The sequence below is a fragment of the Oncorhynchus kisutch genome, linkage group LG27 (assembly GCF_002021735.2).
Source record: "Oncorhynchus kisutch isolate 150728-3 linkage group LG27, Okis_V2, whole genome shotgun sequence".
NCBI classification, from domain to species: Eukaryota; Metazoa; Chordata; class Actinopteri; order Salmoniformes; family Salmonidae; genus Oncorhynchus; species Oncorhynchus kisutch.
The window spans coordinates 1,091,280-1,117,146 of record NC_034200.2 but is presented as its reverse complement, the minus strand read 5'-3'; the positions used below and the strand labels follow the sequence as shown (position 1 = coordinate 1,117,146).

Sequence of the window (25,867 nt, the reverse complement as noted above, 5' to 3'; positions counted from 1 at the left end):
TTTTTTTTCTCAAATGTATTGAAAATGAAACACAGAAATATCTAATTCACGTAAGTATTCACAATACATGTTAGAATCACCTTTGGCAGTGATTAAAGCTGTGAGTCTTTCTGGGTAAGTCTCCAAAAGCTTTGCACCCTTGGATTGTACCATATTTGCATTACCACAATATATACAGTACCAGTCAAAAGTCTGGACACACCTACTCATTTAAGGGTTTTTCTTTATTTTTACAATTTTTTACAGTTTACAATAATAGTGAACACATCAAAACTATGAAATAGCACAATTGGAATCATGTAGTAAGAAAAAAGTGTTAAACAAATCAAAATATATTTTATATAGGTTTGGATAATGGGACAATTTGTGGAAGTCCGGATCTACCCCTTAGTGAGTGTTAATTGACCCCTCTCCCTCTTTACCTCAGCCCACCGACCAGCAGGGCATTCATGACACGGGTAGGGGTGCAGCTCTGCACCATGTGACCCAGGGCAAAGTTGGCGCCCTGCCGGATGAAGGCGTTGGCCTCGCTGGCTTTGTGCAGCAGCACGCGTGCCGTCCCCTCCACCTCACAATCCATGGCCCTCTGGAGGTGGACGTACATGTCACCCAGTGTGGCCATGGCAGCACAGGACACTGCAGAGCGCAGGTTCTTCACCTGAATCATAATAACACACACAGGACCAGCTATTAATGTTGAGCAGAACAACCCACGAACATCAGAAACATGACACAATAATTTGAATTGTTCTCCAAATGTAGCAGATTTGTGCAGATGAATGAATAGGGCAGTGAATGAATACAGCTACCTCATTTATAATGGCAAGGCAGATATCATGGAGTTTAGGCATCAGTATGTCCATGTGGTTCTGAGCCATCACACGGAGAGAGGTCAAGCCCTCGATCTTCTTCTCCCTGCAATTCAGTGAAAGAAACGTAAGCATTTTCCACAACATTTTCCAAAAACATTATAATGATGTTCATCAATTAGGACTTTGGTCTCTTAAATTCAGAAGTTTCTACGCTCTGTAGCTCAAATCTACATTTCCAAGGACACTACACTGTGCTTCCTTTAGCCTAGCTCCATTGGTCTTGTCTAGTGAATGCTCACCAGTCATCGGAGGCAGAGTGGAGCAGCTTGACGGTCTTAGTCAGGGCCTGCTCTGGGTTGGACAGGGGCTGCAATCTGGCCTGGGTCTTTATTTGGCCCTTTGGCTCACTGGCTGCCATCTTGTCTATGGGTTGACAGCAGACATCTATCTCTCTATGAACTGTATGTATTTATTTATGCATTTACTAATTTCCATATCCGTTTGTAGCTTTTAACACTAGTTCATTATGATATCATTTTAAATTTAGCACATATATTTTTGGTGCGCTCCCTGCTCAGAAGAAGGGTCCAATTAGCCTTGAGTAAAGGTTATCTCACTGTGAAACAGGCAAATCAAGTGTGGCCCTGGGCTAAAGCCATTCGTGTCTCTTCCCTTCCTACTGTTTTTCTATCAATCTACCTAGCTTCATCTCCCTGTCTAATTTACATTAGTGTGAGTACATGAGAGGGACTGACCTGAGCCGGTGGCAGCCTTTGGCAAGCTAAGGAACCTTATAGGCCGAGGCAGTTTGCTCCTGGGCTTGATAGGAGGGGGGGGCAGGCCTGGGTGGGCTGTCACGCAACTTGACCGGGGTCCCAACATCCAAGTAGTCACAGAGCTCAGCAGGGGTGTTCATATCCACTGAGCTCAGTCTTCCCAGAGAGCTGGTGGCTATTTCCCCTGTGGACATGGCCGAGCCCAAACTTCTCCTGCCCACGGCCTTCACCTCATGTACCACCTTTGGTATAGACCAGAAAAGAATTCTAGGATATATTCTATCATGCTGTCAAAGAGAGTATCCTTTCTAACCTGTACCCCCGCACACTGACTTGGTACCGATACCCCCTGTATTTAGCCTCGTTATTGTTATGTCATTGTGTTACTTTAATTATTATTAATTTTTACTTTAGTTTATTTGGGAAATATTTTCTTAACTCTTCTTGAACTGCACTGTTGGTTTCACGGTAAGGGCCACACTTGTTGTGTTCGGCACATGTGACAAATACATTTTGATTTGATTTTAAGACATGGAACAACTATCTGTTTTGGCAATTTATCGGTCCAAGTATAATTCTGAACTGCAAACTTTCACATTTACAATAAATTTTAAGTCCATCCTACCTTCCAGGCCTCCTCCTTCAGGTGAGCCTCGATGTCCCTCACCTCCTCCATCAGGTCAATGGGTCCGTTGTTGTCAGCACAGCCCTGGTCCGACTGGACTTTCAGGGCTTCGACTCCCGCCTGCTCTTCTTCTTCTTGCCCCTCTTGGAGGGAGCTCCAGTTGGAGGGACGGGAACAGGCCACACGCTAATGCTGCTGAATGATTTATTTACCTGGATGGACTCCAGAGAGTTTAGATCCGGGTCGAACTTGGGCTCCGTCCACCCCCACCACGTTCTTCAGTGGGGCCAGAGCTATGTGTTCAAGCCTTCGTGGCAAAGGCCTTGGTGGAGCTTTCGGCCGCGGAATGCACTGAACAGAGGGGACGAAGTGGTGCGCGAAGGTGCTGCCAACCCCGATGAGAGCAGTCCGGACATAATTCTCATGGATAGCACTTATCTTTCTTTGCTTTGCTTCCATGGCTTCTCTCTCAGCTCTCTGCATCTGCAGAAGTCTGGCATCACTGATGAAGCCACGATGGCCCTCTGGGATTGGGTAGCTCTCCTGATAGCCCTGGATCACAATGGTACAGTATGAAATGTATAGCAGAAGTGAAGTAGGCAAAATAGTTTCTACAGTGTGTCATAAAAAAAATGTAAGCTAAAGATTTTATGGATGTAGGCATACTGTATGTCTATGAAACCACAAAATAAACAGTGATATTTTTGGAAAAACGTTTGAAAAACTGATGAGCCTTACAAAACTTCATTTTCTCCCTCGATTGATGATAAATATTAACACTCTCAAAATAAGAACTTAACCTATCTCTGTGAGAGATCTATCATTGAAATGAGTGGAAATTAAATGTTGCTTGTCAGATGGAACCAGCAATGATATCATGGCAAGGCTTCCGTTACATTGTGATGTCATAATGGGGTCTGTTGACAGTGCTGAGCACATCAGCACATGGTGAACATTCATGAAAGCTTTTTGATTCCCATATAAAATCATAAATGTGGTGAATTTGTAAATACTATATATATATATAAACTCAGCAAAAAAATAAACTCCCCTTTTTTAGGACCCTGTCTTTCAAAGATAATTTGTAAAAATCCAAGTAACTTCACAGATCTTCATTGTAAAGGGTTTAAGCACTGTTTCCCATGTTTCCCACGCACAATCCCTACATCAGTGCTCAGACTTTCCGCAATAAGCTGAGAGGCTGAACTGAGGGCTTGTAGGCCTGTTGTAAGGCAGGTCCTCATTAGACATCACCGGCAACAGCGTCACCTATGGGCACAAACCCACCGTCGCTGGACCAGACAGGACTGCCAAAAAGTGCTCTTCACTGACGAGTCGCGGTGTTGTCTCACCAGGGGTGATGGTCGGATTTACATTTATCGTTGAAGGAATGAGCATTACACCGAGGCCTGTACTCTGGAGCGAGATCGATTTGGAGGTGGAGGGTCCGTCATGGTCTGGCGCAGTGTGTCACAGCATCATCGGACTAAGCTTGTTGTCATTGCAGGCAGTCTCAACGCTGTGTATTACAGGGAAGACATCCTCCTCCCTCATGTGGTACCCTGCCTGCAGGCTCATCCTGACATGACCCTCCAGCATGACAATGACACCTGCCATACTGCTCATTCTGTGCATGATTTCCTGCAAGACAGGGATATCAGTGTTCTGCCATGGTCAGTGAAGAGCCCGGATCTCAATCCCATTGAGCACATCTGGGATCTGTTGGATCGGAGGGTGAGAGCAAGGGCCATTCCCCACAGAAATGTCTGAGTACTTGCAGGTGCCTTGGTGGAAGAGTGGGGTAATTGTCTGTGAGTATAACAGAACTGATATTGCAGGCGAAACCCTGAGGAAAATCAAAACAGGAAGTGGCTTCTATTTTGAAAACTCCATGTTCCATAGCCTCCCTTTGCTCCATTTAAAGGGATATCAAGCAGATTCCTTTTCCTATCGCTTCCTCAGGGTGTCAATAGTCTTCAGACATAGTTTCAGGCTTTTATTTTGAAAAATGAGCCAGAAAGATAACATTGCGGCAAGTGGTCACATGAGTTTTTCTCGTGCACGCCTGATCTCGTCTGATCTCGGAAGCTAAGCAGGGTCGGGCCTGGTTAGTACTTGGATGGGAGACTTTGTCTTTGTCCGTTTTTTCCCACAAGGCTGAAATATGTGCCCTTGCTTTGAAATAAGTAAGCAAGGTTAGTTTGTATTTCATCCAACAATCTGTGCTACAAATTATGGCTACAGTATATGCAATTTCTTCTACTTTTTGAGTGACACAAAGATGCTTATCTAAATGGTGAAAATGCAACAGCTGTTAATCAGATTCACTTTGACTTTATATAGTGCACCAAGAGATAGTTTATCGCTTACGACCACACCGGCCTGAGTGAGCACTTCCTGTTTGGAAAGTTTGACAGGTGTTGGTAATTAAGTCGTGAGTGTTTGTTTGCTTGAGAGCTTTTTTGGTTATTTTCATCGTTTTTTGGAGTATAATTTAGATTTTTGCATTTGAACAAGTTTAAGTTTGGTTCGTTTTTTCCCCCTTTGCAGTTTTGCTGCTTGGGGGAGAGTTTTTTGGGTGTTAATTTTCTTTACTATGACAGACAACATGGCAATGGCTAATGGAATGGACAAGGACAAAGAAAATGCTCAACGGAAGAAAAATGGAGATGAAGGAGAGATGAAATATGGTAAAGAATTTACGGTGGCAGTGGAGTTGATGGGAGAAGATAGGGTCACGACGATGGAGTTACTACGTGCAATTAAAGAGGTGTGTGGAGAGGTGGTGGGATGTAGAGTAAAAGGAGAAAGAAAGTACGAGGTCACGATGAGAAATGGAAAAGAGCGCTTAATGGATGGCTTTATGATTAAAGAAACAAGAATTATGGCAAGAGACATGGTTTCCAATGAACTTATAGTCTCTTTCATGAATCTGCCTGTGTATATGGAAGACAACGCTATATTGGCCAAGCTATGTAGCTGGGGTGTATCAGCAGTCTCTGAAATCAGGAGGAGAGTTTGGCCAGGGACGGAGATAGCAGATGGCACGAGATACTGCAAAGTGAAATTTACTGACACTGTGAAATCATTGCCTTACTCTACAAAGTTTGACACACTTGAAGGAGGAGAGTACTTTAGAGTTATTCATGATAAGCAGGTCAGAGTTTGTAGGCTTTGTATTCAGCCTGGTCATATTTTGAAGGACTGCCCTGAATTAAAATGTTATAAGTGTGGGAAGCAAGGGCATTATGCAAGAGAATGTTTAGGTGGAAAGGAAAGGGCATTTTGCGAAGGATGTCGCATGAGAACTGACGAGTGCAACTGTGGAGAGGTTGTGAATGAGGAGAGGAGCCAAGATCTTTTTGTGGAGACTGATGTATCACCGAGACCAGAAGAAGATGATGGAGGAGAGGACGTGGTGGAGGGTGGAGAGACGGAGAACGCAAGAAGGGAGAAAATCGAACAGAAGACGAACGAAATAGGGAGCAGTATGGACTCAGAAATAAGAAGAGGGAGTTTTCAGGAGGAGAAGGGGAGTGGGCTGGATGGAGGAACTGGGGACTCACAGATTTTGGGGGGGACCTCGGGCTATGTGGGTGCCTCGGAAGAAGGTGAAGTGGAGGGGAGTGGGATGCTGACAATAATAAAAGGAGACACAAATGGATACAGGAAGCACAACAGGCACCGGAAAGAAGAGTTTAAGTTTCAATTTCAGATTCAGATGACATGGAACAGATTGACAGAAAATGGGGAGGCTACAGGAAGAGGAAAGCGGCGGCGGAGGTGAAAAAGGACAGAAAAGGAAGAAAACATGACAACAGATAGAGGTAAATGAGAAAATATTTATTATTTTTACTATTTATCGGAATGGTTAATTTTATGTCAATAAATGCGAATGGTTTAAGAACAATGGAAAAATTTCAAAGAATAGTCAAAATGAAGAATTCTGATATTTTATGCCTTCAAGAAACACATTGGGACAATATATGTATTTTAGAAGTTAAAAAAATATGGAGATTTTTATTTTTGTTAACAATGGCAGGGGTAATTCATGTGGTGTTGCTATTTTATTGAAGAAGGATGTGGTAGAGAATGTGAAACATATATATAATGATAATAATGGGAGGATTTTAATTTTGGATTTTGAATATATGAGTATGGTTTTTAGAATTATAAATATTTACGCGCCTAATAATGAAATAGAGCGCAAAGATTTATTTTTAGAATTAGGGAAATGGTGTGAGGGGAATTGTAATGTAGTTGGGGATTTTAATGTTAAAATGGATAGACTGGATATGACAAGAGGAGCTATTTTTAGAAGTGATGTATCTAGGGGGGTTTTAAAGAAGATGATGTTAGAAAAAGGAATAATTGATATGTGGAGAGAGGAAAATCCAGACAAAAAGAGAATTTTCTAGAAGGCAGGTGGTTTTAGGGGATTTGAAACAAACAAGGATAGATCTGGTTTTAGTAAAAGAAGGTTTAAGGAATTTTATGAAAGATATTAAGTATGTTTTACAACTTTTAGTGATCATGCAGGTTTAACATGTTCAGTGGGTTTAGATAAGGAAAGAACAGGGGGTGGAATATGGTGTATGAATGCAGGGTATTTAGAAGATGAGGAATATGGGAAACAAATTAAATCTTTGATAGCATGTGAAATGGAGGATAAGCGGAAAGAGAATGATAAGTGTTTATGGTGGGACAAGGTTAAGGAAAAAATAAAAGGTTTTAGTATAAGATATGCAAGGAAAAAGAGAGGAAAGATGAAAAGAGAAGAAAATGAGTTGAGGGCTAGATTGGATGAAGAAATGGGGAAGTGTGACAGTGAACTTAATCATAATATAGAAACGTTTTTAGATTTAAAAGCAAAACTGAGTAAATATGAAATAGATAAGTGTAAGGGTGCAATTATAAGAAGTAAGGCAAAGTATGTTTTGGAGGGGGAGAAATGTACTTCATTTTTTCTTGGTTTAGAGAAGAATAAACAGAGGAGAACATATATTAGAGAGATTGAAAATGTAAAGGGTGAAGTTGTCAATGATTATGTAGAGATATTAGAAACAGTGCAGAATTTTTATAAGGATTTATTTAAGAAAGGGGAGGTGGATGAGGGGTGTGTAAAGGAGATATTGGATAGTGTGGATGTGCAAATTGATGTTGAGGATAAACAAATGTGTGATGGGAAGATAACAGTGAATGAAGTTAAAGATGCAATAAAGGGGTTACAAGTAAATAAGAGTCCTGGAGTGGATGGAATAATTGCAGAATTTTATAAAATATATGAACGTTTTTTAGCACCTATTTTATTGGAAGTGTATCAATATATGGAGGATAATAATAGTGTTTCAGAATCTATGGTGACAGGGCTGATAACGATTTTATATAAAAATAAGTGGAGCAAATTGAAACTGGAGAATTATAGGCCAATTAGTTTATTAAATTCGGATTATACGATTTTAGCTAAGATACTGGCAAATAGAATGAAGCAAGTTTTAAATGATATTATAGCACCTACACAGAATTATAGTGTGCCTGGTAGAGATATTGCTGATACAATTAATACGATTAGAGATGTGATAAATAAAATGAATCATGATAAGATAGGGGGAATAGTGTTAAGCATAGATTTAAATAAAGCCTTTGATAGGGTAGAACATGATTTTATGTTTAGGGTAATGGATAAATATGGTTTTGGTAATAGAATAATAGGATGGATAAAATGATTATATAAGAAGGCAAAAAGTAGGGTGAAGTGTAATGGAGTTTTAACTGATTATTTTATTCTTGAGAGATCTGTGAGACAGGGGTGCCCTTTATCAGCATTATTATTTGTTTTATCGGTAGAACCTTTAGCAGCATTTCTTTAAAAAGATCTTATACATTGTGTACAGACTCCACAAGGAGGTTTTAGTTTGATTCATCAATACGCAGATGATACCACTATAACAGTTAGAGATGAGGGAAGTGTTAAAAGGGTGGAGTGTTTTAAAGTATATGGACAAGCATCAGGGGCAAAGGTTAACATGGAGAAGTCAGTTGTAATGTATATTGGGTAGATTAATGAGGGAAATTTTACTTTTAAGGTGGTAAACGATTATTTTAAGGTGTTACGAGTTTTTTTAGGGGTGAAGGAAATGGAAGCTAGGGATTTGACATGGAGTGGTGTAATAAATAAAGTTAGAAAGGTGGTAAATATGTGGAGGGGGAGGTCTTTGAAGTTAAAAGGGAAAGTCATTGTGATAAATTCCTTGTTGATGTCAATTTTTATTTACGTAATGAATGTTTTGGATATGCCAGAATGGGTTTTATCTGAAATGAATAAGATTTTAGTAAATTTTTTATGGGATGGGAAGGGGGTGAAAATAGCTTTTAAAACTTTGATTGCAGGTTATGAGGAGGGGGGTTTGAAATTGGTAGATTTAAGTGTAAGGAAAACAGCAATTAGAGTAAAAATGGTACAGAAATATTTATTTGGTGAATTGGATTATGGGTGGAAAAGGTTTTTTAAAGATTATTTGCAAGAGGTAGGGAGGGTGGGGGACAATGGTTTATTGATGAGTATGAAGAAGGAAATGGTAGGTAATATATCGTTGTTTTATAGAGAAGTATTTGAGGCTTGGGGGCAATTTTTACCAAATATTTCTTATGAATGTACCATTTTAGAAAATATTTTAAATCAGCCGATATTTTTAAATCCAAAGATAAAGTGTAATAATATGACGTTGTTTTGTAAATATTTTATGAGGGCTGGGATGAGGCAGATAGGTGACATAGTATATGAGGTAATTCCTGGGTTCCTTCCGTTTCAAGCAATTTATGATAATGTGGTTGAAATAGATGAAGAGATAAGTAAAACTACTGTGGAGAATATGTATAAGAAAATATTAGAATGTATTCCTGGGGAGTGGGTGATTTTAATAAATAAAGAGGTGGCTAAAAGAGCGAGGGGTTTACCGGTTTTATATTCTGAAAGTAATGGGGAGAAACATGATTTCAGGTTTAAAAGTTAAAATGGCTTGATAGTAAATGTATTTTAAAAGAGATAAAAGTTCCTGCTTCGGAAAAAGTGTGGTCTAGGGTGTTTGCAAATATGGATGTGAAATCAATATGGAAGAATGTAAATGTAAAATATAATTCTATAGAGTGTGAAGACAACGATTTTAAATTGAAACATAATAGGATTTTTACAAATGTGGTTTTGCATCAAATAAATAGGGATATCAAAAGAGAATGTGATATTTGTGGTACAGGGGTGGAACATTTTATGCACTTTTTTGTTGAATGTAGCAGGTTAAAAGATTTGAGTTTTTAAAAGGGCTTTTAGTAAAACATTGGGGGGAGGAGATTTTGAATGGAGAAGATTCTTTCTTTGGGATTAATGGGAAAAGGAAAGTTTTGAATTTTAATTTGGTTAATTATGTTTTAAGTCATGCTAGATACTCTGTAAGATTAAGAAGGAACATGGGTCATTATGAAGGGAAATGTGTGAGTGTGGAAGGTCTTTTTAGGAGGATTTTAGAAAAGGATACAGAGATAATACATAAATACGGTGGAGGAAATTTTGAAAAACTGTTTGTGTGGGGGAGTACTTTTATTGAAATGATGTCAAATGGAAAACTTGTATTTAATTATTAATTGGTATTAGTGAATGATTGTGTTTTAAATGGTTTTTATTCTATTATTTTTCTGATTTTGTAAAAGGGTGAATTGTTCATCCTTAATTATTATTGACTGAATTTTGTAAATATTGTGTGTTTTTTCATAATGAAAGATAAAAAAATACAAAGTACGCCTGATCTCGTCTGATCTCGGAAGCTAAGCAGGGTCGGGCCTGGTTAGTACTTGGATAGGATAACTTTTTGTCCACTAGGGGGTGCTCTTGCATCATTTCATCAGCATCACTGCCTTGTGGAATTTCAACTCTTTGTCCGTTTTTTCCCACAAGGCTGAAATATGTGCCTTCGCTTTGAAATAAGTAAGCAAGGTAAGTTTGTATTTCATCCAACAATCTGTGCTACAAATTATGGCTACAGTATATGCAATTTCTTCCACTTTTTCAGTGACACAAAGATGCTTATCTAAATGGTGAAAATGCAACATCTGTTAATCAGACTCACTTTGACTTTATGTAGTGCACCAAGAGACAGTTTCTCGCTTACGACCATACCGGCCTGAGTACGCACCTGTTGTTGGGTAATTGACACAGGTGTGAGTGTTTGCTCCAGAGAGTTTGTGTTTGAGTTTTGGGCTTTTTGAAGTACAATCTCCTTTTTGTGAATTGATTAAGTTTGAGTTTGGGGTTGTTCCCCGGCAGCATATTGCTCTTTGGGGGATTTTCCTCCTGTCGTTTTTTGGATGGAAACAATGGTTTTGACTCACGCTCAAGCATGGATAATGGCGCTACAACAAGACAGACGCAAAAGTATGAAAATAACTTAACCTGTTGCGTCGAGCAATCCCCTATCCGGGAGCGTAATTATAGCCTCAAGCTCATTACCATAACGCAACGTTAACTATTCATGCAAAAAATATATTGGCTCACAAGCTAAGCCTTTTGTTAACAACACTGTCATCACAGATTTTCAAAATATGCTTTTCAACCAAAGCTACACAAGCATTTGTGTAAGAGTATTGATAGCTAGCATAGCATTAAGCCTAGCATTCAGCAGGCAACATTTCCACAAAAACAAGAAAAGCATTCAAATAAAATCATTTACCTTTCAAGAACTTTGGATGTTTTCAATGAGGAGACTCTCAGTTAGATAGCAAATGTTCAGTTTTCCCCAAAATATTATTTGTGTAGGAGAAATCGCTCCGTTTTGTTCATCACGTTTTGCTAAGAAAACCCCCCGAAAATTCAGTCATTACAATGCCGAACTTTTTTCCAAATTAACTCCATAATATCGACAGAAACATGGCAAACGTTGTTTAGAATCAATCCTCAAGGTGTTTTTCACATATCTATTCAATGATAAGTCATTCGTGGCAGTTTGGTTTCTCCTCTGAAGCAAATGGTAAAATGCACGCAGCTGGAGATTACGCAATAATTGCAACCGAGGACACCAACCGGAGCACCTGGTAAATGTAGTCTCTTATGGTCAATCTTCCAATGATATGCCTACAAATACATCACAATGCTGCAGACACCTTGGGGAAACGACAGAAAGTGTAGGCTCATTCCTTGCGCATTCACAGCCATATAAGGAGACATTGGAACAAAGCGCATTCAAAATCTGGGGCATTTCCTGTTTGAAATTTCATCTTGGTTTCGCCTGTAGCATCAGTTCTGTAGCACTCACAGATAATATCTTCGTAGATTTGGAAACGTCAGGGTGTTTTCTTTCCAAAGCTGTCAATTACATGCATAGTCGAGCATCTTTTCGTGACAAAATATCTTGTTTAAAACGGGAACGTTTTTTTATCCATAAATTAAAAGAGCGCCCCCAATATCCAAGAAGTTAACAGTTGCTGTGGAAATTATGGGAAAGGAGAAAATTACAATGATGGAGTTATTGAGAGGGATTAAAGAAGTTTGTGGACTGGTCTGTGGATGTCGGGTCAAAGATGAAAAACGATATGAAGTGACGCTGTCAAGTGCGAGAGGGAAGGAAAAACTGATGGATGGATTTAAAATCCAGAGCTGTCGAATCATGGCAAAGGACCTATCGCTTGATGAGATGGTTGTATCCTTCTTAAGCCTTCCAGTATACATTGCAGACGAGGCCATCACAGAACGGTTAAGAGCATGGGGTGTGTCTGCTATATCACTGGTCAAAAGGCGCTACTGGCCGGGGACGGACGTTGCTGATGGGACGCGCTTCTGTAAAGTAAAGTTCACAGACACTGTTCGCTCGCTGCCATATTCGGCCAAATTTGAAACGATGGAAGGGGCTGAGTACTTCAGAGTGATACACGATCGTCAGGTCAAGGTCTGTAGGCTGTGTATTCAGCCAGGGCACGTGCTACGTGAGTGCCCTGATTTCGCATGTCATAAGTGTGGTGAGCAGGGGCATTACGCACGAGAGTGCAATGGGAGAAGAGAGCACGGTTGTGTTGGTTGCGGGAGGAGTGTTGCGCAGTGCTCCTGTTCCCATGGTGATGGTGCTCATGACTTTGCATCACAGGTCTTCAGCGGAAATAGTGTCGTGGAGGAAACTGGGGAGGAGATCGGCATGAGCGAGCAGTCCCAGGGAGAGATGGAGGGCGAAGAAGAACAGAGGCAGTCGGAGGATGAAGTGGAGACAGGGCCTTGTCCTGTAGGAAAAGAGGCATCCAAGGATGGAGGGATAAGTTCAAGCCTAGACGATGTGGAGTTGGAGGGCGTACCTCGTGGAGAGGGGGGCATAGAGTGGTTTGAAGAAGAAGCACATGAAGAGGCATTGGCTCCGGGTTCTGTGGGTGAAGTGGAGATCCCGACTGAGTCTGAAGTCCAGGGAGGCTCCTCTCGGGAGGTAGATCCTGCAAGGGATGACTCTTACAAACGTAAAGGGTCTGAAGAAGAGCTGACGGAGGAAGAGATGGTTTACATACAATCTCTGCGGAGGGATAGTAAAAGGAACATGATAATCAAGAAGAAAAATAAGATAAAAGATCAATCATGATGGACTGGATTCATCCCCTCTTTATATTCATAATGGTGAGAGTTGTATCTATCAACACCAATGGACTTCGTAGCAAAGAAAAGCTAGAGCTGGTGTTGGAAGCCTTCTCTGCGGATATATTATGTCTTCAGGAGACTCATTGGACTGAGCCGTATATGGATAATGTAAGGCAGAGATGGAATGGACAAATGTACATGAGTAATGGTACTGTGCGGGCATGTGGGGTAGCTATTTTGGTAAAACATAATGTTGTGTCTAATTTAAATTTGTAATGTGCTGACACTGTGGTGTGATGTGGAGTACTCGTTGTACAATGTCTATGCTCCTAATAATGAAATTGAGGGGAGGGTTATGTTTATGTCTATGGGAGGATTATGTGGGAAGAACTGCTTGTTGGGGATTTTAATGTATGGATGGATAGGCTTGATGCCTCAAGTAGCACACATTTTGGCTCTGACTCATCTCAGGGAGCGTTATTAAGGCTAAAGTGGTGAGGGGTGAGCTCAAGCAGTCACGTATAGATTTGTGTCTCGCTCATAGAGAGGTTGCACACTTGGTTGCGGGGGTAGACTATTCACATAAAAAATTTTGTGACCATGATGCTCTGCTTTTTCCGGCTGGGTACATCAGGGAAGGGGAGGGGGGGTGGTTTGTGGTGTCTTAATGCCAGACTGCTGAAGGATGAGGGGTTTAAGGTAGCAGTGAAAGAGTGTGTGAATGACGCCATGTCAGATCCTCTATTTGAGTCTGATGTGAGTGTGTGGTGGGAAGGATTAAAAGGGGAGTTCAAGCGGCTGGCAATATCTAGGGCAAGACAGGCAAATGTGTTAAGGAGGAGGGAGGAGGGGACTCTTAAATCCCGCCTGTTATTGGAGTTAGAAAAGGAAGAAAACTGTCCAGGCTATGATGTGACAGAGTACCTGAGGGTGAGAGAGGAGTTGAGGGTCATAGAGGGGCAGTGGTGAGGAGTAGAGCACAGTATGTGGTGGAGGGGTAGAGGAATACTGCTTTTTTCCTGGGGTTAGAAAGGAGGAAGCAGGAAATGAGTTTTCTAACTGAGCTGTTAAATGAGAGGGGGAGAGGGTGACAGATCTGGAAGGTATTTTGAATACAGTGCATTCTTTTTATAAGGGCTTATTTACGTCAGACGGGGTAGATGAAGTGTGTATGAGAAGAGTGCTAGACGCAGTGGAGGCTAGGGTGTCGACTGAGGATGTAGAGATGTGTGATGATGATTTTACATTGGCAGAGGTTAAAGCTGCCATCTTGGGCCTGAACTTGAATAAGAGCCCGTGTTCAGATGGTCTTACTGCAGAGTTTTACTGTGAGTTTAGTGACATACTGGCCCCACTGATGCTGCGTGTGTATGTGTGTATGGAGGAGAAGAGGGTAGTCCCTGAATCTTTAGCTATGGGTGTGTTGACTGTGTTATACAAAGGGAAGGGGAGCAGACTGAAATTAGAGAACTACAGACCAATAACCCTTTTGAACTCAGACAATAAGGTGCTTGCTAAGATAATGGCCAATAGGTTGAATAAGGTGATGGGAAGCATCATAGCACCTACTCAGGCCTATGGAGTTCCGGGGCGGGATGTAGTGGACACCCTCTGCACTATCTGGGATGTAGTGAAGCAGATGGGGGAGGTGGGTGGGGCGGTGCTCTGCCTAGATCTGAATAAAGCCTTTGATCGGGTGGAGCATCGGTTCCTGTTAGAGGCCTTGGCAAGATTTGGGTTCGGGCCTCATCTTAAAGGATGGGTGAAGCTTTTGTATGGGTCAGCTTGCAGTGTCGTGAAATGTAATGGTGTGCTAACTGATCCCTTTCCCTGGGCAGGTCTGTTAGGCTGGGTTGTCCATTGTCGGCACTGCTATACAGCATCTCAGAGCCTTTAGCGGCGTTTGTAAAGCGGAATGGAGGAGTGCATGGAGTGGACCTCCCGGGGGAGGAGTCAGTGTACTGCATCATTATGCTGATGATACCACCTGTACTGTGCAGGATGGAGGGAGTGTGAATTGTCTGATGAAGTGTTTTGATGTGTATGGGAGAGCTTCTGGGGCTAAGGTGAATGTAGAAAAGTCTCAAATGCTATGTGCTGATGATACTGTTATGTCTACATGTAGCATTCCTTTTAAGACTGTTAAGGGGCATGTGAATATTGGGTGTGAATATTGGGGTAGATGAGCGGGAGGCGAGGGACTTAACTTGGACAGGGGTGATTAATAAAATAAAGACGACTGAATTACTGGAAACAAAGGAAATTAAAATTGAGGGGGAAAGTGGTGGTGGTGAATGCATTGTTGTCAACATGTGTGTATACCTTAGGGGTTATGGACATGCCTGTATGGGTTCTGAAGGGAATTAATAATTTAGTGTCTGATTTCCTGTAGGGTGGGAAGGGGGTGAAGATTGCTCACGATTTAATGATAGCAGATTATGATATGGGTGGGTTGAGATTAATAGATCTGGAGGTGAATTTAAAAGCCATGAGGGTTAAGAGAGTACAACGGTTTTTGTATGGGGAGGAGGGTCAGGGGTGGAAGGAGTTTTTCAGGCATTGGTTGCATAGGAGTGGAGATTGTGGAGATTATGGGTTGTTAATGTGTTTTAAGTCTAGCATGGATGCAGAGGTGCCTGAATTTTACCAGGAGGTGTTCAGGGCCTGAGCGGAGTTCTTACCGCAGGTAAGTTATGAGTGTGACTCTATTGGGGTGATTTTGAATATACCGGTTTTTCTGAACCCAATGCTGAAATCAGAGGGAAAGATGCTGGAGAGTAAGCTAATAATGAAGGCGGGTATGATAAGACTGAGGGACTTTAGGTATGAGGTGGTGCCGGGGTTCCTGCCTGATAAGGCGATCGTGGATACTGTCTGGAGTGTAGATGAGGATGTCAGGAAAGGGATGGTGTTGAGAATGTATGAGAGGATAAAGGAGTGTGTTCCAGGGGAGTGGGTGAGGCTGTTGTACAATCATTTGAGTAATGGAGTCTTAGAGACCTTGCCTGAGATGCAGGTGAAATGTGGGGAGTCTATGCAAGCCTTATACTGGGCTCTTATTACCAGGAAGGTCAGGGCGCCAGTGTGGGAGACACGTTTTTCCAGGGATGGAAGTTGAGCGGTTGTGGGAAAACATGGTAGTGAGGCTCAATAGTCTTGAATGTACCCATTTTGATTTTATGTTGAGGCACAACCGTGTTTTTACCAAGGTGGTGTTACATCAGGTAGACAAGACAGGTCAGTGTCTCGTGTGTGTGATGTATGTAGAGATAAGGATGAAAATCTGATGCACATGATGTTTGAATGTGTTGATGACACTGATCACTTGGCTACATAGCTGATGCCTGCTGGACTGTCCATTAATCACGGTACTCCATTCTGTTTGTTTATGTTTTATCTGTCGGCCCCAGACGCACTCAGGCTCTGTGTGTAGTTAATCCAACCCTCTCTGCCTAGTCAACGCCATTTTACCTGCTGTTGTTGTGCTAGCTGACTAGCTGTTGTTGTCTCACCTACTGTTTTAGCTAGCTCTCCCAATCAACACCTGCGATTACTGTATGCCTCGCTGTATGTCTCTCTCAAATGTCAATATGCCTTGTATACTGTTGTTCAGGTTAGTTACCATTGTTTTAGTTTACAATGGACCCCCTAGTTCCACTCTTCATACCTCTGATACCTCCTTTGTCCCACCTCCCACACATGCGGTGACCTCACCCATTACAACCAGCATGTCCAGAGATCATCACCCAGTGCCTGGGCTTACCTCCGCTGTACCCGCACCCCACCATACCCCTGTCTGCGCATTATGCCCTGAATATATTCTACCATGCCCAGAAATCTGCTCCTTTTATTCTTTGTCCCCAACGCTCTAGGCGACCAGTTTTGATAGCCTTTAGCCGCACCCTCATACTACTCCTCCTCTGTTCCGTGGGTGAAGTGGAGGTAAACCCAGGCCCTGCATGTCCCCAGGCACCCTCATTTGTTGACTTCTGTGATCAAAAAAGCCTTGGTTTCATGCATGTCAACATCAGAAGCCTCCTCCCTAAGTTTGATTTACTCACTGCTTTAGCACACTCTGCTAACCCTGATGTCCTTGCCATGTCTGAATCCTGGCTTAGGAAGGCCATCAAAAATTCTGAGATTTCCATACCCAACTATAACATTTTCCTTCAATATAGAACTACCAAAGGGGCAGGAGTTGCAGTCTACTGCAGAGATGGCCTGCAAAGTAATGTCATACTTTCCAGGTCCATACCCAAACAGTTCGAACTACTAATTAAAAAAATTACTCTCCAGAAATAAGTCTCTCACTGTTGCCGCCTGCTACCGACCCCCCTCAGCTCCCAGCTGTGCCCTGGACACCATTTGTGAATTGATCATCGAGCTTCAGAATTTGTTCTGTTAGGTGACCTAAACTGGGATATTAACACCTCGGCAGTCCTACAATCTAAGCTAGATGCCCTCAATCTCACACGAATCATCAAGGAACCCACCAGGTACAAACCCAAATCTGTAAACAAGGGCACCCTCATAGACGTCATCCTGACCAACTGGCCCTCCAAATACACCTCCGCTGTCTTCAACCAGGATCTCAGCGATCACTGCCTCATTGCCTGACCACCCCTCATCACTGTCAAACGCTCCCTAAAACACTTCTGCGAGCAGGCCTTTCTAATCGACCTGGCCCGGGTATCCTGGAAGGATATTGCCCTCATCCCGTCAGTTGAGGATGCTTGGTCATTCTTTAAAAGTAACTTCCTCACCATTTTAGGTAAGCATGCTCCATTAAAAAAATGCAGAACTAAGAACAGATATAGCCCTTGGTTCACTCCAGACCTGACTGCCCTCGACCAGCACAAAAACATCCTGTGGCGGACTGCAATAGCATCGAATAGTTCCCGCGATATGCAACTGTTCAGGGAAGTCAGGAACCAATACACGCAGTCAGTCAGGAAAGCAAAGGCCAGCTGCTTCAGGCAGAAATTTGCATCCTGTAGCTCTAACTCCAAAAAGTTCTGGGACACTGTAAAGTGCATGGAGAACAAGAGCACCTCCTCCCAGCTGCCCACTGCACTGAGGCTAGGTAACACGGTCACCACCGATAAATCCATGATTATCGAAAACTTCAACAAGCATTTCTCAACGGCTGGCCATGCCTTCCTCCTAGTTTGACTGAACTGGACACGTCAAGGAGTGCATTGTTGTGCTCTGATCTGTCTAGGCTAGTCTTGCTTGTGGTAATGAAGGATCGTTGAGTGATGTATGTCAGGGTATGCATCCAGGTGAGAGAGCTTTCTTGAGGAGGCAGGTTGTTTTAAACCGTCTCAGGCAAAGCCACATTGATTATTGTTTAGCGGCTGTAAATGTGGTGCAATATGTTCACAAGATTAGGTATGATTTAAATGTAAGTGATCATGCCTCTCTTGGGTTCCTGCTGGGTCATAGTGTGCCTACTAGAGGGGGTGGTGTATGGTGTTTGAATGCTGAGATACTAAAAGAAGAAAAATATATTGATGTGAATGACGATTGTCTTAAACAGAAACGTTGAGTGATTTTAATTGTGTTAATATTGGATTGTGGTGGGAGGGTCTAAAAGAGAAGATTAGAGGGTTGAGTATTCAAGATGGAGGAATTTTCTTTTAAAGAGGGAGCGGATAGCTTTGAATAAACTAATTGACATTGAGCTGGAAATAGTTTAGACGGTGGAGGGTTATGATGTGATAGGCTTCATGGAAGCTCAGGCTGCTGTACATAACTTTGAAAAGAGTGCATGTATGGGGGAAATGGGGTGGGGGGTGGCGATCAAGGCTATAGGGAGGAGGTTTTAGGTTTTATTGATGCTACATTTTCTGATGCTGAATGAAAAATGTTTTACAAAGATATGACGGTTAAGGAGATATGGGAGGATATCTTGGCCTGTAATAGGAATAAAAGTCAGGGATCAGATGGGCTGAAAAGTGAGTTGTATAATCAATTTGTGGATATTTTAGCACCTGCATTGTTGGGAACGGGCACAGGTAGTTCCAGAATCATTGTCCACAGGATTGTTAAATATTATAAAACAAATGGAGCAGGGAGAGGCTGGAAAATGTTAGGCCTTTAAGTTTATGGAATACTGATAAGATTTTGGCAAGGGTTTTCGCTAACCGTGTTAATAAAGTGATGGGGAGTGTCATATCTGAGTCAGATGTACAGTGTTCCTGGGAGGGAAATTACTTGTACAATAAGGGATGTTGTTCGACATATGACTGTTGAGGGAGGCCATAGTGCTTAGCCTAGATTTGAACAAGAAAACTAACTTGTGAAGTGTGAAAGTAGGCATGTGAGGGGTGTAATGGAGATGCATGGATGAAGGTAAAATGTGTGTAAGTATTGATCGGTGCGCCTAATCAAAAACAATCAACTAGATCACAAAACAAAATGGTGCTTGTGGAGCGAGAGAGGCAGGACTGGGCACCACAATCAAACTTGCTGAAAAACCGGGCAGCACCAACCTGGTAAACACAATCTTCCATCCGTGGGAGTGGGTAACAGTCCGGTTGTGTCACACTAACCTTCCGGTAGTCAGTGCAAAATCTAAGAGAACCATCTGGCTTACTCACCAAGAGACACGGGAGGCCCAACTGGAGAATGATGGAACAGAGATTTCATTAACCTTTTGTGACTAAGGGGCAGTATTTTCATTTTTGGAAAAATAACGTTCCCGTAGTAAACAGGATATTTTGTCAGGACAAGATGCTAGAATATGGATATAATTGACAGCTTAGGATAGAAAACACTAATGTTTCCAAAACTGTAAAAATATTGTCTGAGTATAACAGAACTGATATTGCAGGCGAAAGCCTGAGAAAAATCCAAATCTGGAAGTCCCTATCAACCAGATTACTTTTTCTACGTATTCCCCAAGGTGTCTACAGCATTGTGATGTAGTTTTACGCATTTATGTTGAAGAATACCCGTAAGCGGCTACATTGCGCGACTGGTCACCTGATGCTCTCAGAGAGATTCTCGCATAAAATACAGAGGTAGCAATTACTCCAATCGGTCCTACTGAAAAACCAATTGTCCCGGTGGATATATTATCGAATAGATATTTGAAAAACACCTTGAGGATTGATTATAAACAACGTTTGCCATGTTTCTGTCAATATTATGGAGCTAATTTGGAATATTTTTAGGCGTTTTCGTGACTGCAATATCTGGGCGATTTCTCAGCCTAACGTCAAGAAGAAACGGAGCTATTTCGCCAACAAAAATAATATTTTTGGAAAAGGAACATTTGCTGTCTAACTGGGAGTCTCTTGAGTGAAAACATCCGAAGCTCAACGATTTAATTTGATTGCTTTTCTGATTTCCGTGATCAAGTTACCTGCTGCTAGCTGGACAAAATGCTATGCTAGGCTATCGATAAACTTACACAAATGCTTGTCTAGCTTTGGCTGTAAAGCATATTTTGAAAATTTGAGATGACAGGGTGAACAGAAGGCTAAGCTGTGTCTCAATATATTTCACTTGTGATTTTCATGAATAGGAATATTTTCTAGGAATATTTATGTCTGTTGCGTTATGCTAATTAATGTCAGTCGATGATTACGCTCCCTCATGCGTGATGGGGAGTCACTAGAGGTTATCCAGCATGTACTTAAAACTTCTTAAGGCTAGCTGTCCCACTAGAGGGACAACATCCGCTGACACTGAAGGTTTCGCAATTCAAATAAATTATCTTAAAAATGATGGATATTAAACATTTACGTACATATAAGTGTCTTGTTGGTTGAAAGCTTGTTAATCTAACAGCAGTGTCCAAATCACAGTAGACTTTACAGCAAAAGCATGCCATGCTTTTGTTTTAGGACGGCGCACCACAACATTTTTCCACCGTCACAGGTTTCATAAAATCACAAATAGCAATTAAATATTCACTTTTTGAAAATCTTCCTCTGATTTGTCATCTAAAGGGTCACAGTTATAACATGTAGTGTTGTTTTGTTAGATAACATCCTTCTTCATATCCCAAAAAGTCGATTAGTTGGCGCCATCGATTTGAGTAATCCACTCGTTCAACATGCAGAGAAAGGAATCCAAACATCTACACCTAAACTTTGTTTCAACAAGTCACAATGCGTTTCTATTTATTCCACAAGTACCCTAAAATGTAATTAAACTATAATATTTCATTCGGAAAGACGTATGTTAAATTGGAAAGCAATATTAGCAGGTGTGTGTCCACTTCATCGCACACGCAGACATGAATTTCCAAACTGGTGTCGTTGTACTAAAACTCAAATCCATTACTCGTTATTCAAGTTACAAGCCTGAAACCTTGAACAAAGATTGTTGACACCTCGTGGAATTAATTGGAATTGCAATATGGGAGCTGGAATTGGATATGCCCCTATGCTTTCCATTGTAAGAGCATAGACTAAATTTTATTTTATTCAGGTTGGTTTTTCTTTGGATTGTCTCCTACCATATCTGTGTCAGTAAAACAAGACTGAAAATCAGTGCTCAAATCAGTTAACTCTGCTTGACAATCAGACAGGTGACCCAACAAACTCTCCAAGTTTGCAAGGGACTCGGAATTCAACCTACCCTGCAAAATACCACCATCCGGGCCCGGCATCCCCTGTTCATCACACTGCATATTTATTTATTTATTTATTTATTTATTTTACCTTTATTTAACCAGGTAGGCAAGTTGAGAACAAGTTCTCATTTACAATTGCGACCTGGCCAAGATAAAGCAAAGCAGTTCGACAGATAAAACGACACAGAGTTACACATGGAGTAAAAACAAACATACAGTCAATAATGCAGTATAAACAAGTCTATATACAATGTGAGCAAATGAGGTGAGAAGGGAGGTAAAGGCAAAAAAGGCCATGATGGCAAAGTAAATACAATATAGCAAGTAAAATACTGGAATGGTAGTTTTGCAATGGAAGAATGTGCAAAGTAGAAATAAAAAATAATGGGGTGCAAAGGAGCAAAATAAATAAATAAATTTAAATTAAATACAGTTGGGAAAGAGGTAGTTGTTTGGGCTAAATTATAGGTGGGCTATGTACAGGTGCAGTAATCTGTGAGCTGCTCTGACAGTTGGTGCTTAAAGCTAGTGAGGGAGATAAGTGTTTCCAGTTTCAGAGATTTTTGTAGTTCGTTCCAGTCATTGGCAGCAGAGAACTGGAAGGAGAGGCGGCCAAAGAAAGAATTGGTTTTGGGGGTGACTAGAGAGATATACCTGCTGGAGCGTGTGCTACAGGTGGGAGATGCTATGGTGACCAGCGAGCTGAGATAAGGGGGGACTTCACCTGGCAGGGTCTTGTAGATGACATGGAGCCAGTGGGTTTGGCGACGAGTATGAAGCGAGGGCCAGCCAACGAGAGCGTACAGGTCGCAATGGTGGGTAGTATATGGGGCTTTGGTGATAAAACGGATTGCACTGTGATAGACTGCATATGCATATGAAGGTGAAGTGGCTGACCTCAGTTCAACGGATTCCACCAAAAAAGAACAGGACTAACAATGTCAGTTTTAGCCAATTCAGAAGACAAATTAGCATAATAGGGCTTTCACAAATTGACATTGCAGAGCTGATTCGCCTTTCTGCGTTCAGATCGAACAATTGGCAAACCACAGTATATGGTCCGCTGAATTTGGCCTGTAAAGGAGATCCAACAATGGGCAGCAGGGCCAGAACCTGGTCCTCTGGACTAAATTGTTGCGGCTCAGCTCGCCGGTCAAGCAACATTTTCAACCTCACCTGAGAGGAAGCTAGTTTTTCTTTAGCTATTTCACAAGCTACATACAACCGGTGTCAGAAACACTAACATATGACACATTTGGGGGAGGCTCAACCACCTTCCAATGCTCCTTTAATACAGCAAGAGGAACATGGACAATATGACCGAAACCAGCGTAAACCCTCTTCCCAGTCACGCTTTAATTCAGTGCAATACGCACTTAACAGTGACTTCAATGTCTGATAAATGCTCAAGGGCCCCTTGACTCTGCACATGATAAGCACTGGCCTGATTATGTTTTAAACACAATTGTCATAAGACTTGTAAAAAATATGTGTGAGTTGGAACCCTGATGGATCTGAATCAACTGTGGTATTTCAAAAATGTAATTTTGCGAAGTGGATAGGCTGCAGGATCTCGTAGCCTGACACATCACAGTTAACGTGTGTACCAGCTTTAGAACGGGGTAAGGTTCCAACACAATCAATAAGCAAATGCTCAAATGGCTGGCCTGTAACAGTAGTAGGTTGTAGCGGAACGGGCCTTAACATCTGATTAGGCTTCCGAGTCAGCTGACAAACATGGCATGTTTTGATGTAAGCGGAAATGTCTTTAAACGAGGCCAATAAAAATTTGGCACAATTCGATCATAGGTTTTACTACCCCCTCAGAAACGTCCTGAGATGTTTTCAAAACTAGATCAAAGCTTAGAAGGAATGCGATCTGAACAATAGCACCACACACAACTTTGCTGTAAGGCGTCCATTTCCTCATCAACAACTGATCTTGAACGTTGTAATCCTGAGCAGCACTCCTTACCTCAACCAGAAGTACTTGATCAAATAAACCTTAAGATAGAATCAGCGGACTGCTCCATCACAAGATCACTACAGGACATAGGCAAAGGTAAATCATTCAATTGGATTATCTAACTGTTCGGTTATGTGTAAATTCCGATTTTAACATAGTGTCTGCACGCTCATAGCACGAGTCACAGTGCATGCAGAGAATATCTCCAGGAATCTCTGTATGTTTTCATTGATAATCCCTACATGTGTTGGGGTATGAGAAACCACCAGAAGAGGTACATCACGCCAGACATGATCACAGCTAAGTTGTTATCAAAATCACATGAGCACGGAACCCGCTAGCGGGCTGAAATTCCACAACATATGGTGATCGCTACATCATATTAAACATGAATGAAAATACAAGTGTCTCACATGTATCGAAACCCTAGAATCTTGCTAATCCAACTGCGTTGTCAGATTTAAAAAAGGATTTACTGCGAAAGAATATGATGCGATTATCTGAGCATAGAGCCCCATAAAAAAAAACATTTGACCCAGCACAGGTGTAACAATCACAACCTGCATTAAAATAAATTGTTTACCTTTGACGATCTTCGTCTGTTTGCAATTCGAATTATATTTTGTTTGATCAAATCCGTTTTTATAGCCTAACACGAAACATTTTGTGAACCGCTTGTGTCGTGAATTCCGTCTCATTCCATTTTCGACGACACATTCCAGGTAAATAACCCACCCAGAACGTGACTTCTCCAGTCATGTTTGGTTTCACTGCAATCAACTGGTTTGTTTGAAACACAATCAAACCTGATGGGCCATTTCGCTGGACGTATTGACTGAAAAGAAACCGATTTGAAGACAACAAGTCATGACATCATTGTGCACCAATGATTTGCCCGCTGTTTCGTTGATTGACTGTATTTTAACCCAATGACCACTGATCGTCTTGAAATCTAGCTGGGTAGATTGCAATAGGTCATGTTTATGTTTCGTAAGCTCCAGCGTAAAGAGAGTAATTCGCTATTGAAATTTCATACCGGAAGGTTAAACACATATTACGCACTGCATTGTTTGGTAAACGTGCAGATTCAGCTGTTTATATATCAATCAGTATGGAGACTAAGTCAGGGAAAGCTAAATCTAAATATACAGATGTACACACAATTTTAGAATAAATTGATTGGGAAAGTGAGACAGAGATTGTTGTAGGACGATTCATTTAGCGATTGTGGAGGAATATTTTTGGAATGGGTAGAGAACATCGTTTTGGACTGGTAAGTTCTTATCATGCTAATGCCCTTGTTTGAAATTAATAATATCAAATATTAGTAATTTTTTATTTATTTTAGAAGCAATTTAGAAACATGTAATGTCATGAAATGTGAGATGCGTGTGTCAGCCGCCCCACCCCAACCCACATGAAATAGCCTACTTGAGAATGTTGACGGGAGGGCAGGCCCACAACAATGGCCAAAGTGAAATGGAGACAGTAGATACAGCTGGTCTGTTGTAATATAATAGAGACAGTAGATCTAGCTGAAATGTCATAATAATATATTCAACCTTATGTTCCCTGTACTCTATATATATATATATATATATCTGTTTATTATACCTGTTGATGCAGGGCTCATATGTAAAACTATTCTCAATGAACATTTTCTTTCAGTTACACTGACTCCGAATGGCAGCCCCCAGGGCCAAGGTTTCCATCCCCCACTGAAGCTGGTTCATCCAGATCCTGCCACAAGTAGTGTTCATCTGCCCAAATTTATTTCTGCAGGCATGGATGTGCCTCAGGGCCATAAGGTCACAGCATGGAGGCGTCGCTGTGTTCTTTGCTAAATTAAGTCCCCCATCACCTGCGCCACATGCTGGTGACCCTCTGCTTTATAGCAGAAAGAGACTGCTATGGCACCTGGCATCAGCAGCACAATATTGTGCAGAGCTTTGGCAAAGTGGGTGGGGTTAAATCCTTTCTGTTTGGCCCTGTCCGGGGGTCTCATCGGATGGGGCCACAGTGTCTCCTCACCCCTCCTGTCTCAGCCTCCAGCTCTCTCTAATTCTCTCTCTCTCTCGGAGGAGGACCTGAGCCCAAGGACCATGCGTCAGGACTACCTGACATGATGACCCCTTGCTGTCCCCAGTCCACCTGGCCGTGCTGCTGCTCCAGTTTCAACTGTTCTGCCTGTGATTATTATTATACGACCATGCTGGTCATTTATTAACATTTGAACATTTAACATCAAATGTTAATAAATGACCAGCATGGTCGTATAATAATAATCACAGGCAGAACAGTTGAAACTGGAGCAGCAGCACGGCCAGGTGGACTGGGGACAGCAAGGAGTCATCATGTCAGGTAGTCCTGACGCATGGTCCTTGGGCTCAGGTCCTCCTCCGAGAGAGAGAGAGAGAGAATGTTCTGTTATAATCTCCACCCGGCACAGCCAGAAGAGGACTGGCCACCCCACATAGCCTGGTTCCTCTCTAGGTTTCTTC

The 25,867-nt window shown here is 41.8% G+C and overlaps 1 protein-coding gene across 1 annotated transcript; it reads right to left on the bottom strand.

The window, feature by feature from the left end:
- Positions 1-338: 338 nt before the first annotated feature.
- On the bottom strand, positions 339-1,669 carry LOC116357819 (TOG array regulator of axonemal microtubules protein 1-like). The gene is made up of 3 exons (XM_031807191.1): positions 1,568-1,669; positions 810-915; positions 339-658 (listed from the first exon to the last, which is right to left on the bottom strand). The coding sequence occupies exons 2-3, from the start codon at positions 876-878 to the stop codon at positions 419-421; spliced, it is 309 nt and encodes a 102-aa protein (XP_031663051.1). The 5' UTR covers positions 879-915; positions 1,568-1,669; the 3' UTR covers positions 339-418.
- Positions 1,670-25,867: the final 24,198 nt, after the last annotated feature.

Excerpts from the sequence above, each read along its gene's own strand:
- LOC116357819 (XM_031807191.1), bottom strand. The coding sequence starts at position 878 with ATGGCTCAGAACCACATGGACATACTGATGCCTAAACTCCATGATATC. Across the intron at positions 659-809 it reads GCCTTGCCATTATAAATGAG|GTGAAGAACCTGCGCTCTGC; the intron begins GTAGCTGTATTC and ends ATTATGATTCAG.